The 17,641-nt window shown below is 30.2% G+C and overlaps 1 protein-coding gene across 1 annotated transcript; it reads left to right on the forward strand.

The window, feature by feature from the left end:
- Positions 1–291: 291 nt before the first annotated feature.
- LOC105428534 (royal jelly protein-like protein) lies at positions 292–4,247 on the forward strand. Its single transcript, XM_025218601.2, has 6 exons — positions 292–2,025; positions 2,295–2,470; positions 2,594–2,803; positions 2,952–3,120; positions 3,384–3,619; positions 3,758–4,247. The coding sequence occupies exons 1-6, from the start codon at positions 1,836–1,838 to the stop codon at positions 4,112–4,114; spliced, it is 1,338 nt and encodes a 445-aa protein (XP_025074386.2). The 5' UTR covers positions 292–1,835; the 3' UTR covers positions 4,115–4,247.
- The last annotated feature ends 13,394 nt before the right edge of the window (positions 4,248–17,641 follow it).

Genomic DNA, 17,641 nt, shown 5'->3' on the forward strand with positions numbered 1-17,641 from the left:
GTTCTCTCCTACATTTAACTCGTATTACTTTATCATCACTTGTTTTACAGTACGTCGTAATATTTCCCTGACGCTGTTATATTTTTTCCTTTTTGTAATAATAAAAATTATTACTAGAAATAGGGTCAAGTTTTATATAAATCTCAATCAAATAGCTATTATTTTAGCTATTATTTTACTAAATAAAGATTTTTGTTCAAAGATATAGATAAAGAGAAATAAAAATCATAATATGTTTTATTCTATTTTATTCTAAATTGATAAATCATCAAATTCTTATCATTAAATGTTAGTTTTAAGTATCAATTAATATCTTTATATAATCATTTTTACTTGTTTTATAATTGTAAAACAAAAAGATATGAAAAAAAAAGAATTACTTAACAAATATAACATCTGTTTCTAAAAATATCATTAGAAAATGAATTTACATATATATTGAACACTTACTTTTCTGTGACATTTTTTTATTTATTTAAATTTTTTATTTTTTTAGTTTAGTATGTATTTATATGACAAATATATTATCTTTCATTCCTACAGAACTTATTGATAAGATAACATACTACATATTAGAAATACAACAATTTACATTATTTGCAGTAATGATAGACCAAATAATTTGAAATAAGGCTACAATTTTTGTTTATCAGTTAAAGGTTTTTCTGATAAATATTTCTAATGCGTATTACATTAAGATAAAGTTATCTAATATTGCGTTCATAACGTACGTTATTTGTTTTCACACGATTACACATCTGCCGATAAAACTTATTGTCAGTTATATTTTATTATACATAAGAGTGATCATGTTAAAAATAATATTCATTATTTGTGACATTTATTTTGATAACTATATCAATGAGTTCTTACATTGAACTAGAAATCGTGTATGAATGGAAATATGTTGATTTTGTCTGGAAAAATCCGAATCACAAGAAGGAAATGACAATGTCTCATATCATTCTAGATAGTTATATTTTATTAACGTGGATATAATAATTGTTAGTACAACTTTAATTCTTATAAAATAAATGTTAATTATTAGAAGACTATCGTAAAAGATTCCAAAAAATTGCAATTTGCAAGTAGATTAAAAGTTACGGAAGGAAGTTATGGAAAGAAACTAATGATATTGACAAACAAACTTCAACATATTTTAGGTACACTAAATTCAGACGATATAAACTTTCGCATTGCTCGTACGGATATGGCAGAAATATTTATGAAAACAAATTGTTTTGATTCCTGTAGTTATTACGATAATTAACATCTTGATATCTTAAATAAAAATCTTCATAAATTTTATATTATAGAAAGAAAATAGTTTTTTTAAACAGATTATTATCTAAAAAACATCCAGAAAATAAAAAGCGTTACATAAAATCCGCTATTTTATTTCAGCATTGACATAACATCAATGACTAAATATTTATGTAAAGCAACATCTTTATTTAAACACTTGTCATTGTATATTTATCTCACAATTATAAAATAAAGAAAGAAAAAAACAAAAGTTAATTGCAATACTCGTTTTTATATTCTTTAGAATTTTATAGATAACAGATGTAATTTATTCTGCATTATATGCATCTGTAGTAGTCATTATCAGCAACATTCGATCAATGACTTTAAATAAAGTCAAAAGTGTTTATCGCTAGTATAATTAAAAGTTTTTCCCAAGAATATTTCCATATGCATTGAGTTGAAAACTCATCGTTAACATTGCGCAAGCTATATATTAATAGATTTGCACTTGCGAAATATATGTCTACGGCTAAAACTCAGTTATATTCTTGTGTCGTATATTATAACAACCATCCATTCGCTGCAAAATGAGGCATCTTCTATTTGTTATATTACTTCTAATTATTGCAAATATAAGTTTTGGTGTTGAGTTAAATGTGATGTACGAATGGAAATATATTAATTTTACTTGGGACTCAGAACAGCAGGAAACGGCTATAAAGTCTGGCGATTATGATCCTAACGTAATTGCTTTATATGATGTGGACGTGGCACCAGGTTGTATTGTTTGAAAAATTAATTAATTAAACTTTAAATCAAAATATAAAAGTAATTATATTTCATTTACGTTAAAATATAAGTATTAGGTATCAATAAATATAAATTTATTAACACAATATTTAATAATTGTTGTAATTAACATCTCATTAAATATATTTTAACAGTGATAAAAAGACAAATATCGTTACTATTGTAATAGAATAATATATTCATTATGAATATTTCTAACAGCGTGCAAATTCCATGTAAGAACAAAATTCTTGTAGATGGTAGAATGTTCGTTACTTCAGTAAGAGAGAAGGGTGTACCAGCTTCTCTGATGACAGTATCTAAAGAAGAAGAACTAAACGGTCTACTTTTGGCTCCATATCCAGATTGGTCATGGTATCAGAATGATAATGATAGTCAATGTAACGGTATTATAAGTGTTTATCGAGTGGATGTGAGTATCTTCTATATCGATATATTAATATTATATTTTAATTACATATATTTATTATATATTACATATATCTATATTGTTTTCATGATAACAATACCTAAAACAGAATTATTTTTATATCAGATAAAATGCAATCATCTATTTGTTTTGGATTGTGGCAAAATCGGGGCTGACGCAGTTTGTCCCCCGCAACTATTGATCTTCAATTTAGAAGACGATTCGCTAGTTGATCGTGTTATCATCCCACCTGACATAGCTAATAACAAAAATGGTTCTGGATTATTAGTGACACCTCTTGCTGACGTTCGACATTGTAACATAGATAATGCGACTGTAATATTTTTTTAAATCTTACTTTAATTATAACACATACTCTTTGTAATTTTTGTAAGAATATTAGTTAATACATCATTGCTATATAAATCAAGATATGATTGTTATATTAATTAAACAATGGTCTAACAAACATACATACGTACAGGTGTTTATGGCTGATATTGAAGGTTATGGTTTGGTTATATATAAAAAACACGTTGGGTTTTGCAGAATTGAATCTGATTGTATGAAACCGACTGACCCAAATTTTACAATAGATAATGAAAGTTTTTATTTGGAGGACGGTATTCTTGGTTTAACAATAATTCATGGAAGCAAGTATTTATTTTTTAATATAAAGAAAGTTATTCGGATCATACTATATAAACTTATTACATGGCAAATGTTAAGAATTTTAAATCTAGCTTTAAATTTGAATCATACTGTACTTTTATGTTTTTTTTTTTTTTTAATCAATGGTTATACATATTTATATTTGATTGATAAGAGCAAAAAAAAAGATAAAAAGTTTTCTTATAAGTAATCAATTCTATTTTGTTAGTTTTTTGTGTTTGTTAATATCTCACAAATATTTTAGAGTTATACTATGCTGCTTTGGCAGGAAAAAAAATATGTAGCATGAAAATGTCTGATTTACAAAAATGTTCAATACTAAGCGACGATGTAGCTGATGAATTAACTCAAGTAGCAGGTATATTAGATGGACAAACGGCACCGATAGCATCCGAACATTACACAATATTTTTTAGCAACATTCCAGAAACATCCATTCTGTGCGCGGACGCTACTAAAAAGTTCGACTCCAATAACACAGTAAGATATTTAAACATAATTTGTATTTATGCGATAATAAAGTATTTTGAATATTCGTATTTTACTAGTATTATTTTAATTGTGTTAATATCATAATTGTTAGTACAATTACAGTTCTTATAAAATGCCAATTTTTAGGAAATTATTGTCCAAAATGCGGAAGACTTGCAATTTGTAAGTGGAATGAAAGTGAGAAAGGAAAAACTACTGGGGTTATCAAACAGATTTCAACGTGTATACTCTGGCACATTAAATCCAAACGAAACAAACTTTCGCATTTTTTCAATAGATATATCTCAAATACGAAAGGAAAAGGAAAATTGTTTCGCTTCCTGTAAACATCATAATCATAGATCTTGGATTAGACCTAATAAACCGAAACCTTGGTTTGAATCTGATAAATCTTGGTCTCATTGGATACCTTGGTATCTTAAACATTGGTTTAATGAAAAGTGGGACACTTCATCTACTTTAATCTTTTCAAAAAATCCTTAAAAAATATATGTGACACACCCTAAGTATATGAAAAGTTTCACAGGCAATTTATGTGTAAAAAGTATAATACAAATACTATGCAACACGAAAATGTATTCAAATCCGCATGCAATAAATAAAAATTTGAAAATGTGGTAAAATATATAATACTTTTTGTGACCCAAATACGCTAGCTTTTTATTTTAATCATAAATTTGTTTTACTTTTATTTAACATTCGTGAAATAATAAATTGTTTTACAAATTACTAATTACTAATTGTAAATATTATTACAATTATAAATTTATAAATTAAGCGATCCAAGTAAATTATTTATTAAAATAATCTCATATTTATTTTTTAATAATTAATTTTAAATTTTCTTATTTTGTTAAATTTTTATTGTTTATATATTTTTTATTTATAAGCATATATATTTTTTACCTGTTTGACACATGTGCATATAAACATATATGTATATATAAATATACACATATAAATTAACATTTAATACATTTAGATCTTAAGATCAAGCTTGTTAATTTTATTTTATCAATTAACATTGCATAAGAAAAAAAAACAAATATTTTTATTATAGTATTAGGTCTGAAATATATCGTTGATGTTATGACAAAAATAAAATTTAAATAAAGAAAAGTGCTAGTGCTTGACAATGGACAATAAGATAAGAACATAGTTACAGGTTGACCTCGTTACTTGACTATGCACTTGACGTCAAACACTATCGTATTCCTTGATATGCAAAATATACTTTATTTTTTTACGTTCGTGTTTTTTTCCCTATAATCAACTTTGTTGATTCATTTAAATATGACTTATTGTTACATTTTCTCTTTAATAAAAAATAATTTATTAAAATTCTAGGAAAATATTATTTAAGAATATAAACTATTTTATTCAAGATATGTTAAAATAACATTACGATAAAAATTTTACAATTTAAAATTTTAATAACGATTAATCCATTTTTCGCTACATTTAACAAATTCAAGTAAGAATAAACCTTACTCCAGCATTAAGTGGAATAAAAATTGTTGCACGTAGAAACGTGATGTTACTCTTAACTTGGTATCAAACATTTCGTAAGTGCAACATTTCTGCTGCACTTAATGGAACCGGGTAAGCCGCACGAGCGGACTTTGCTGTTTGCATGGATGCACGCCGTCGAGGCAGGCTGCCGCCGTTGACATAAATCCAGATTCGTATGTTGCCATGCTGTAAATCCTCCAAGTATGTATGCACTCTGCGCAGATCATGTAGCGCGTCTGCCATTCGCTAAATTATCATCTATACTTGAGAACATTAGTCTTCGTCATTTTGAGTACGTAATATTAACGTATTATTTTTTTATATCAAATTAAAATATTTATACGTATAAAAATGTGATTATAACATAATAAGAACTACTAAAAACTTACTTTTGGAGTTATTTTTTTGCTTTTTTCTTCGCAATTTTTGCAATACTAAATCTTATTAATTGCTTTTTAGATTTTATATATATATATATATATATATATATATATGTATATCAAATTAATTTAAAATTAATGGATTAATTTATTATTAATTTATAGGAACATATTTATTTGAATTATTTGTATTTCACAAAATATTAGTTTCTTGATTTCTGAAGAAAATATTTATTTTAGCTAAAGATCCCATAGTCGAAGAGAAATTTTTGAACAGCCTGTATATATCAGTATCAAATTGTTCGTTTACCAGAGAGAGAGAGAGAAAAAGAGAGCTAAATCCTATTTTCGGAAGCTGAGCTCGCAACACTCTACGGCCTTACCCGATAAACTCATCCTGCATCTCAGGATTCGGAATTCTTCTTCCGAAAATACGCTTTGAGCAATGGAAGAAAAGGATGAACGGAACTGTGCGGGAGGTAGCAGAGAAGTTTCTCTAGCAACTTAGTGAAACAATAGCGAGGTTTCCACAGCAGAAACGGAAATCATTCGCACTTTCCCGCTCCAACCGCTACAGTTCACGTCGTTTACGAGTGGTTCGTCAAGAGAGATAATTTAGAGATAACAGGCTGCATTTCCCACGCGATTTTCCAGGATAATTAATCAAAAAATATTCAGCTGAAGAGCATGCACACTCGCGAAAAAGAATGACGAATTTAGGACTATCCGGGGGAAGCCAAAATATGATCTAATTTAAAAAAAGCACGAGTATATTGATCTTTCATCTCGCGATGTTCTAATTAATTAAAACTTTGTTTTAGTTTCGCCGGCTGCAAATATATTTTTTCTGTATATTTGTACAAAACTGAATATCTAGCTATCAATAGCGTAATAAAAATAACTTGAATTAAAAATAATAAAGCATTGTAGATAATTTATTTCGGTTTTGCTGATTTTTAGCAAATACTGAAATTGTAAATAGTTTAAATTTGATTCGTGATATAACTATTCAATTGCATTTAGCAGTAGAAATTGAAATCAGTTTAGATATTTTTTCACTAGCCGTATGATATTAATATTTGTGAATATATAAATAAAGATGTAAAAACGCAGACTATCTAATAAATAAAACAATTGATTCTTCCTAATATTAATTTCTTCAACCGTGACAAAGAATTATTATAATTAATAAAAGAAATTTGAGAAATTTAAAATTTAGAGAGCAAGAGAAAGAAAAAGGGGGAGGGGAGTAGTCTGCTTATGAATTCATAGTTTGAAGTGCAGAAATGTGAAAGTATTTTATCAAAATGACAAAACGAAAGCAAAAGCAAAGCATGTATTTTGTTACCGTTGAAACGAAATAACGAAACCAAGTTTAGGTAGTATATTTATTGCATCGAAGTGCATGGGGAAAATCATTAGTCCTGGAGACGTTCGACCAAGCAGGTCTCACAGTCCTAGCGTTCTGCGCTGTTTCTTTCTTCAGTTTCAATCCGACGTGAATCCAGGTCGATGAAAAACGAAGGAAAGCAGTTCGGGCACTCGATTTTCCGGACTGTCGGAGAACTTCGTTAGTCTTGGCTGGAAAACCCCGAAAGAGGGTCGTTACCTTATCGCGACGTATAAAATATTTTTGTCTGTGGCAGTCGCAACGAACTCGCTCCGGAAGTGAGTGCTGTCTTCTGAAGTTTTATGCCGTACAGTTCGCGAGGGTGGCGAATCAGAAACATAATATTCCACGTGTCCCAGTGCGTTGAGTTTCAATATCTACGGTCATTTGGTTGACGTTACCAAATATTGATTTTATCATTGGTAGGATTATAATAAAATATAAAAATGTTGTCTTGTGATTTTGAAAGAATTCTTGCAATATTAATTTTGTTCTAGTCCTAAAATTCTAAAAAAAAATACATACTAATACATAGTATGTGTAAAACTAATGTGAACTACTTTTTGTTAACAAATTTGGTAACTTCAAAGAGCTTAAAGAAATACAAGAGCACAAAGAAATAATTAAATAACTCTGCAAAGTCTTTCAACATTTCCTGGATAAACGTTCTCTCTCATGCAAGTCTTTATATTACTCCGAAAGACTGGCTTTTTCGCAAAAATTGCGCCTAAGATAGTCTTTTTTTTTTATTTTTAACATTTTAACAGGACAAAAACATCAGCAGCGGGAAACAAAAAGTATTAGTTCAGTTGGAGAACAAATATCGTGTTTCAATTGCGATCAATTGATCGTTCTGGAAAACGAACGTACGAGCAAACGCAACGCTATATCCGGTTCGCGTTGGACGCAACAAACAAGTATTGCATCCCATGTCCGACATGTTTCGCCAGTGAATTTATGCTCCACTCTCCTATTTCTCTTGACCGTTTAATACACCACTCTTGGTTTCCATTGTTTCAATCAGCATGATATCCCGCGCGCTCACTTGCATTAGAGATAAAATTACCACAAGGTTTATATATATAATTCTTGTCATTAATAATTATGTGACATTATCAACATTAACATTTTCAAAATGTATTTCCGGAATATTTTGTGTTACTATATGTAACTAAATCTTAAGTTCAGCGTGTTTTTAATTTAAACATAATTTATTATTACAGTTATAAAAAATTTATTATTATATATCATATAATTCATTAATTATATTACATTAAATAATTTGTGATAATAAGAGAAAAGAGAGTATAATATTAAAAATATAATTTATCTTTATTTTAAATTTTATAAATGTAATGGAAAAATTGGTAAAAAATTTTGATAACTTTAAATTATTATAATTATATGCATGTTTAATCATATAATAAATTGGTTTCTGAATATCAAAATTAATTAATAATTATCATCTTACGTAAATAATAATTTTAATTTCCAAAAAATATTACTTCTTAACAAATAAAAGGATATAAATGAAAAAAATTTGATGAAAGGATAAGTTACTTTTTCCAATAAAATATTGCTAATCAAATTTAATATAAAATTTAATTATTTAAATTGGTATGCATATTTATTATCGAATTTTTTCATAACTGTAAATAACATAAATTAAATTAATTCGTAAATAAAGAAACTTGCACTAATTTCAAGACTCAGAGTATTACGATAACTTTCTCGTGGCAAAAAGAGCATAGTAAAAAAGCTCATTAAGATTGCCCCGTAATGTGCAAAGTAAAATTGATACTTTTTACGCTAATTATATGTCTCACAAGGGATATCATAAAACGACCAATAAGCTCTAATTGGGACTGAAGCAAGCTTCTCCCTTCTATCGTCTAAGATACTTCATTTTGTCCGTGATCTAACAAAAAGTATTTTGCGCGCACATCTCGAAAACGGGCGAATGCATTAAATAAAATCTAGTACGACTTAAAATTTAATAAGTGAGTCAAGCTTCTAGAATGGAATTTTAGGGAGTAATATCGCGAAAATGTTGATTGAAGTGGCGCGCCTTTGTGCGACGTCGCCGGTAAAAGGTCCGATGTGACTTCCATATCTTGAGCAAGAAAGAGTGCGATGGAAAAAAAATCCGTCGTGCTCGTCTCACGGCATCTTCGAAGGCAAAGCGAGAGTTCCGCGTGAAGCATCTCTTTGCCATGTCATTTCTTTGTGTGGAGTAAGCAGGGAAAGGGAGTAAGGTGTAAGGGAAACGTCTTACTCGACATAGCTCTCACACGTTTGCACGTGTGCATGTGTGTGTACACATATGCAAGTGTCTTTTCGACGTACGCTCAGATTTTAAAACTGAAAAAATTGTAGACATGATCTTGCTTTTTTTATTTGTGCATTTCTAACGCGACACCGTCGAATATGACTAAAAGCATTTTGCCGAGACGAATCGCGCAGAGACTACTAGAATGTTTAACACACTTTGTGAAAATAATTTGAACGTTCAAAACGTAAAAAACGTAAAAAATCCCAATGAGGCGATCCATCGAAATTTTCTTTGTTTCGGAATCAATTGCGTGACAAAGAATTGCGTGACACCTTCCAAGATATTTTTCCGAGGTATTTTCAAAATGGCGCGAGGACTTTTCATATCAAGAATACCAAATCATTATTTTGCTCGTCTGGCCGATCACAACATCACGAGTGCAGCCGAAGAGACCCTTTTGTTTTCTACTTTCTTTGCCGGGATCGCTTCCTTTTGCGGTCTCGCTCTCTCTTCGCCCACTTTGCAATCCGTTCCTCGAAAACCTTTCCACCTTACGATTCCACCCCATCATCATCAGAGAGTTCTACCCGCGGTTCCGTCCGTGACTTTCTCTGTGCTGGGGGTGAATACATTTTACGGCAAGCAAAAAATCTTAATTACCGCGCCGCATATTACACAGAGTCGTTAGGATCGAATACGAAAAGATTCGCTCGAAAATGCTTTGCATGACAATAGAAATAGTTCAGCGGAAATCATATACGTCTCTCTCTCTTTCTCTCTCGCAAATTATATCTTCAGTGTAATGCCAATAATAACAACAAAAGAACTAATAATATATAAGAATAAAATATAATAATAATTCAATGTTGTAAAATAAGGTGCGAATGAGATAAGTTAAAATACAAAATAAATGATAAAGTTGAAGAAAATCTTTGTAAGCATAAAAGTCAAATTAATATAAATATTTTCTTCTATAATTATAATTAAAAAAATACTAAATTTTCTAAAAGTAAGAGATATAAGATTGTACGATGATTAAATGTGCGATTAATTTGTAGAATTTTATTCGATTTTAGCTCGACTAATTTGGAACAGATTCTTCATTAGCAAAAATTGTTTACAAAAATTTATTATTACAATTTACAGCTAGTCAGAATGACAGAACGATAATAAAGGAATAAATCTTTCGTGAGTTCGAACGATTTCTTCTCATTCACATTGGCAGACCTTGTCCCGATCGCGATCGAATTTCAATCTATGCATATTAGAACCTAATTGCGATTGTAATTTCCGTGGAAAAGTCTCGATTCAGGAGCGAATCCTCATCGTCGCTGAGAGAAACGCGGCTCTGAATAAAAAGTACGCATAAATCTTCGGCCCTCGGCGAAGCGATTCGACAGCCAATTACGTTACCAATGTTGAGGCTTTTTTGCGACTTGTACTTTGCCGATGGAAACGTTCCAGCGGCGATCCCCGAAGGAAATTTACGGGTCACCTAATATCACACCCGGAAAAGATTCCGGCGCGCGCGCGCGTCGCCGTGTCGTCGATCACATCGGCAAACAGCGTCGCCGACGATAAATTAATTGATTAATTAAATGAGGCGCCGAAATCACGGATCAGATATTTGCGCCGAGGAATATTTAATCAAGATCAGATCTATATAATTTCGACATAAAAAGCTTAATTACGTAGCTCATCTCGTATCGTATTCGATATCTAATGAACTTGTCATATTAAGCAGGATATTAAAATTAAATTGAATGAACAATTATGTCATCCGCGGAGTGCTATACACGCGTGATGTTTGCTGCCAGTATGGAGGTCATAAAGGAAATCGATCTCGATGTAACCAAATGCAAAGCATAATAAATTCATGAAATAATGGAGATTAAATTAATAACAATACCACGTTAGGGTAGTATTTCATATATTTTGAAACTACTGGATATAATAAGTTTTGACATTATATTGTTACGGATAACGTAATAATTAAAATTTCTTTGATATAGAAAATTGAAAATTAAATAAACATTTTTATACATAAGTACATATTTATATAAACACACATAAACACATTAAACTTTTCGCTTAAAATAAAATAATAAAATTTTAACATTTATTTTAACTAGTATAATATAATTTTATTATTTTATTCTTTATTATTTTCTTTCTGTTATATTGCTAATTATAATTTTAGAGACACAATGTGAAAATTCATTATTTGTAGGAGAAAATAAATATTATTTATCTCGTTTTATTTATTTTTATATATTAATAATATTTTCAAACTTCCAAAATTAAACAATATAAGAAAAATTCAACTTTCAATTAAATGTAAAATTAAAATATATTAAATTATAAGTTTTAAATCATATTTTTATAAGGCCAAGCCTGGATTATTCCATAGCTAAGAAACTCAATGGAAAATCTGGGACATTCTCTACAAAAAGCAAAGCAAATTAATCAATAAGAAGACGATATAAAGTCGCTAAGCCAATTAAAGAAATGCATCCAGTATTTACGATATCATTGGTGCAACGAACAATAGCGGTAATAGATAGCTGCACTTTTCTGTGAAAGCCAGAAGACGATTTAATCGGGAAGAAGTTCTCTCAAGGACTATATTTAATATACGTTATCCGAGTAACGTAAGATTAATTTTACGCTCCGTCCCGACCCTTGCGCGACATCCTTTAGAAAAGTCTCCTTTCAAAGCCGAAGCAAACCCATTTCAAAAACTTCTTCTTCATCCCTGCCTTAACAAACCGATTTTCCAAAGCAACTTCTTAATTAATTAAAGATTAGCATGGAGCATTCATGCATTTATTCATGCGAATGCTAAACATTCAAATACAAATCCTATTCCGACAGATCGGACTGTATATTTTATAAAAAGTGCATCGCACATGCAGTGCTTTTTTGAAGAATCTGCATAATTCGCAGTGATTAAACGCCTCAAAACCACTTTAAAAGTAAAAAATATGAAACGATATGTAATGAATGTCAATAAACTCTTTAAAAAGTATGTCTGTGTTAGATAAATATATATGCATTCAACATCAAAGCACGAATTAATAGATGTATTTTATTAATTTATGTTTGAACTATTTAGTTTAGAGATTTGCATAGGTTTATTCAATATTAAATAACTTAAATTGCAAAATGTAATTAAATAGTGATAGTGACCTATTAATCTATTTTATATGTTAAAATCAGTCTTCTTTTAACTTAAATCTCAATTTTAATTTGCATGCATTAAATTCTCTTGGTTGCATTCTTTAATTTACTTAAATTTGTATATACCTTAAATATAAGTTTTGAGACAATAAGTAATCCAAACTGTATAATTATTTCTCTTAACTAACAATCTTCTCGAAGAGAAAAACTAGGAGGTAAATTGAAACTCTTAAATTTGTGAGAGGTTATTCAAGTCACCAACTTTGACTAATTAATTAAATTCCTGCTTCAAGTTAAATGTCAACAGTCGGTACTTTTAGCTTTGACAGCTTATTAAAATACAATAAATTCAATGTTTCCAAGGAACTTTTACGGCCCTAAAGAACTTTGATGAAAATAAATGTGCTTTCTGATAAATTAAAAGCTATTTAGAGTCGACGGAAGACGTAAATCCGGCAGAAAGTAATTACTTGCGTTTTATTCCAGCAATTTTCTTATTCGACCAAGTTATTTTTCAGCTAAACTCGAAATATACGCAACATAGTCTGCACGTAAAATATTGATATAAAATATTATGTTAGAATAGAAAATTCTAAGAATTATTTCCTACTTGCAGCAAAATAAAGCATGCAGCTTCAGAATTTCCAATAGTACATACTAAATTCTTTCAGAACAGTAGATTAATACTTTTGATGAGATAATTTTATGGTGATTTGAATAACTTTGCACATTTTACATTTTCATTGTTACAAAGAAACGAATAATATCCACAGGCTCTTGTAATACAAATTACCAACACAATATGCGTACAAATAGTACAGTAATTAATAAAACACACTACGCCGTTATAACGGCGCCATTATGGCGCGTTCATACTGACCGACTTTGTAACGTTAATATTTCTGAATGCTTCCTGAGCGCAGTAATTAATTTATATCTTGAGCCTTGGAACACTTTCTAATTAAGTCTCATTCACGGTATCCCTTGTTCTAGGTAACCTGATTCACGTGACTATTCAACTGTAATTTTATCTAATTAATATAAAACTAATTTTCGTATATAATTATGTTCAAATATAACAAAATTAAATTTTTAAGAATATTTCCTGTTCAGTTTTCATATATTTCAGGGTGATAAATTATTGTGTCAAGATTTAAAAACATATACATCAAAATTTAATAGATCTCTAATTATCCGATGCAAACCAATAAAGATAAAATTAAAATAAAAAAATTGATTCTATAATGTGACGCAAATCAATATTACCTTTAATTACTTAATTTTAATACTGCAGTTTAAAATTTCAAACATCGATCAGAGCTATTCCATTGTTATACCAATTAATAATATACATTTATACATAACTTTCGTTATAAACAAATAATATAACAAACATATGTCATTGGTTATTATAGTCATTGGATTACCTAACGAGTTTCTCTCTTATATTCGATCGCTCTTGAAACGATATTAATATTAATATAAGTTTACCGTGCGAGTTATTTACATTACGAACGGAATATCGGAGTTACGCGATGTGTATAATCCAGATTTAATATCACTTGGCGCATTCAATGCAGTCGACGGGATCAATTATTATGATCAATATTGGTTCGTGTACACGATAAAAGTTAGTATGTACCCCAGGCTATATTTATGTTAATACGTGTACAAAGGCATTGATATACGTTACGCCCAATACAATGGCTGTGTTATAACAAACCACCGAATATCCGCGGCCGGAATCAACTTCCGATCGTGGATCGAGGCAAATCGTAATGCGATCGTTTGTTATTGCGTACTGACAAAAATAATATTTTTACCATTTTGGATATCGAATGAACATTACACGCATAAATATTTATATATTTACGAAGCAACAATTAAAAAGGCCTCATTGGAAATTCAAATTATGAATATATATACAAAACTCGATCTGACTCTCGAAACGGCCGCAAAAAAGAAAATATATTAAATATTAAACATTGTATATCACAGTGTATTTCCCAATGTTTGCTCTTCGTTATTAGCGTCATCATACATCGTAATTCTTGGGTAAAAAGTCATGAATTTTCGATCGTGTAAATAAAAAGTAAAGCTGAAATGATGAAATTTGAAAAATACACAAAATTTGAAAAATATATAATATTAAAAAAAGTAAAAGATTTAAAATAATACGTGTTTTTCTACTTTCAGAAGCTGAAGCAAAATAGATGTAAACATTTGGATTACGTTCCAAGTTTTAATTTATTATTATTTTCGAAATAAACAGCTTGAAAATTGGAATATCTGAGGATGCGAGTGCAGAGAGCTGCTAACACGGATTGTGGCGAAAAGCTACGTCAAAACTGGAGCATGACCCGAATGGTGGCAACCCGACGATTGGTGATCCACAATGCAACGGGTGGTTCAGTAATCGCAACACGATAGAACGGCGTGATGGGACCGATTGGCTTCAGCACTACAGAGACTCGATGTTCGATTATTCGATACCTGTATCGCATCGCTTCTCTGGTACTCTCTCTCCACTTCTATGGCATCGGGTAATTTTCTTTCGAGTGGATCTCGCGTGACGACGGCCGCAATGGGGGGAGGAGGAGAAAAGCGGAAAATGCGCGTACACGGCGACGCTTCTCGAATGGCAAAATTTTAGCTGCGAGAGCATTCGTATTCGTTCAATTCCTATTTGTTCACGAAATCGAGAGCGAAAGAGAGAGAAAGAGAGAGAGAGAGAGAGAGAGAGAGAGAGAGAGAGAGAGAGAGAGAGAGAGAAATGGAGAGAATACATGAAATTTCCTTCAAAAGAATATTGTCAACTGAACCGGCTATATGGAGATCGCGTGCAAAATCATTTTCCTGTCGCATAGAAATTCATATCCTAATATTTTATAAACGTCCGTGCAAGCAACGTAAGCAGAATTGTTCGGAAGTACAAGACAGGAAGTCCGGAAGTTAAGATACGATCAACCTACCGTAAAGAAAACGTAAAAAATAATCAACCATGCTTCCTCCTTTGAATATTTCATATTTTCATCTTGAAGCAAAGAACATCTTTGCTGTAGTTGTTGAATATAAACTGAAATTTTTTTTTAAAATTAGTTTATACATTTAATTGTTAAAAAATTATTTATTCAATGTATAAAATGCGATCTGACAATAAAATTATAGTTATATAAGAGAAATACCTATTCCATTGTTCTGTAATACTTCTCCTGAGAAGCATATCGGTCAAAGTTTTCAGAAAGATGGACTTATATCTCCGCGCATTATTTAACATTCAGAAACTGTCATTTTCCAAGTGTTTTACTTGTTTCAACTTTTATAAGCGGTTTTTAAAAATGATTTCTCGCTCTCCTGGCACAAGAATTATAAATTCCGTATTGGGATGGAGAGAAAGAGGAGCAATCCCCATTGCGCAACATGCGGATTGTTCCACGAGACGTCTCGTAAAGACGATCCAGTGCGCGATCGAGAATGCGCGCACAGCTCCGATATAATGGCTGCTGTTAACAACGCGATAACGTGTAATCGACATTTCTGACAATGATGTCAAAATAGAGCCGCGTGGCAAGTGCTCGTGTATCCGAGATAGACGGCAAAGCAGCTCGGCGAAGTGTCGCGAATTTACGCGGCGTACCGAGGCTAGGTAATAAACAATAATTCCGTTTCGTAAATGACGTATCGTGATAATAAGCGCCGACCGGCTGACCGAACGCGCTCGCGGTTATGAATCGCCGCTGTGAATCATAAACGAGATATTTCTGCTATTTCATGTAACTGCACGCGTATAATGAAAACGCGATATAAAATATTTATCGCACGCGACGCGTTCACAGAAGAATGACGTCCGCGTTTAGCTTCCCGCGGAAAAGAATTACAATATAATTGCGAAGTGCGGATTCTTTTTTTTTTTTTTAGTTTTAGACCCTAGACGAAAATTAAAGCACCGGTGTTTCTCGTTTATTTGTCGTTTGTTTTCTGTATATCACTTTTATTGACCAACAACAAATCTTCCACAACGCTTGTAACACACGCAACGTTCCATTTCGACGAAATTATTGGATCGATCAGCTAATACTCGAATTTTGACATGGTGACAAACAGTCGACTCGATAAACGCTTGCGAACTAGCATTAAGAGACGTATCGAGCTCACAAATTATTGCGACGCATCAAATCCATTTACCTCTCGTTAATCTGAACGAAATAAATCGTGACGCGTTCGATACTTCAGTTGCAAATATAAGCGACTGATCAATGTATTTTTGTTTAATCACTATATAATGAAAATAAATGGCATGCGTATGTAAATGTATGGAAAATAATACACGTGTTGTTATCACAAACAACTTAAATTTTTAAAATATAAAAGATCTAAAAGAAGAACAGATTATATGAAAAATCAAGACATAAAAAAATATATCATGTCATACTTATTTCAGAATACTCATTCTTATTAGTATAAAAGCAGTGTTAATTTATAAATAAAACAGATACAAAAAATACAGATTTCATATTTTCTGATAATATTGCAACAAGAATTCAATATTAAGAGAATTAGCGTTTAAAATTAATTAAAATTAAATATATGTATATACATAAATTATTTTAAATAAAAAATATCACTCTTCGGTTTCAACAAATTGATTGATTTCTGCAAAGCAATTTTTAAAAATGTTTGTAGAAGTTCTAAGTTCAATTTTTATTTTAATTTTCTTTTTAACTTTATTATTTTCTAATATTTGTTTTAATTTTGAAATTTTTCTAAAAATGATATTGTTTTCTACAATAAATTTACATTTTACAAATACTTCTGTAGACATAAGATCCATCTCAGATATAAGATATTGCATTGTTTATACTTACAATCCAACAGTAATAAAAGTTTTTATTGTATTAAAATTTTTGCCCCAATTCATTTGAATAGAAATATTTTGTCCCATCTCGAACGCATTATAAAGAAGGAAATTGCTTAAATGGTTGCATTTTACATTATAGAAAAGAGATGAATGGAATTATTTTATGAAGATATTTTTCGTAAATATTGCAAGCATTACATATTTAATATCTCCGATAATAATTCTATTTCCGCGTTAGTGTGCGTTTCATTAATTCTTTTTGTTCTAAATATTTTTTGAAAATTGTAATCAGTATTATACGATGTGTCTTTTAATATAGTTTTATTAACGTTGATCATTTTATTTTTATTTATTATAATCAATTGTTATTATTTATGTTATTAAAGTCTTTTTAATTTAGATTATACATATTTGTTTA

The sequence above is a fragment of the Pogonomyrmex barbatus genome, unplaced genomic scaffold (assembly GCF_055798465.1).
Source record: "Pogonomyrmex barbatus isolate J1 unplaced genomic scaffold, ASM5579846v1 scaffold9, whole genome shotgun sequence".
Taxonomy (NCBI): Eukaryota; Metazoa; Arthropoda; class Insecta; order Hymenoptera; family Formicidae; genus Pogonomyrmex; species Pogonomyrmex barbatus.

What these genes read in the sequence shown, in the direction of transcription:
- LOC105428534 (XM_025218601.2), top strand. Translation starts at nt 1,836, where the DNA reads ATGAGGCATCTTCTATTTGTTATATTACTTCTAATTATTGCAAATATA. An exon ending in TGATGTGGACGTGGCACCAG is followed by an intron (nt 2,026 to 2,294) that starts GTTGTATTGTTT and finishes AAATTCTTGTAG; the next exon opens with ATGGTAGAATGTTCGTTACT. An exon ending in GTAACATAGATAATGCGACT is followed by an intron (nt 2,804 to 2,951) that starts GTAATATTTTTT and finishes ACATACGTACAG; the next exon opens with GTGTTTATGGCTGATATTGA.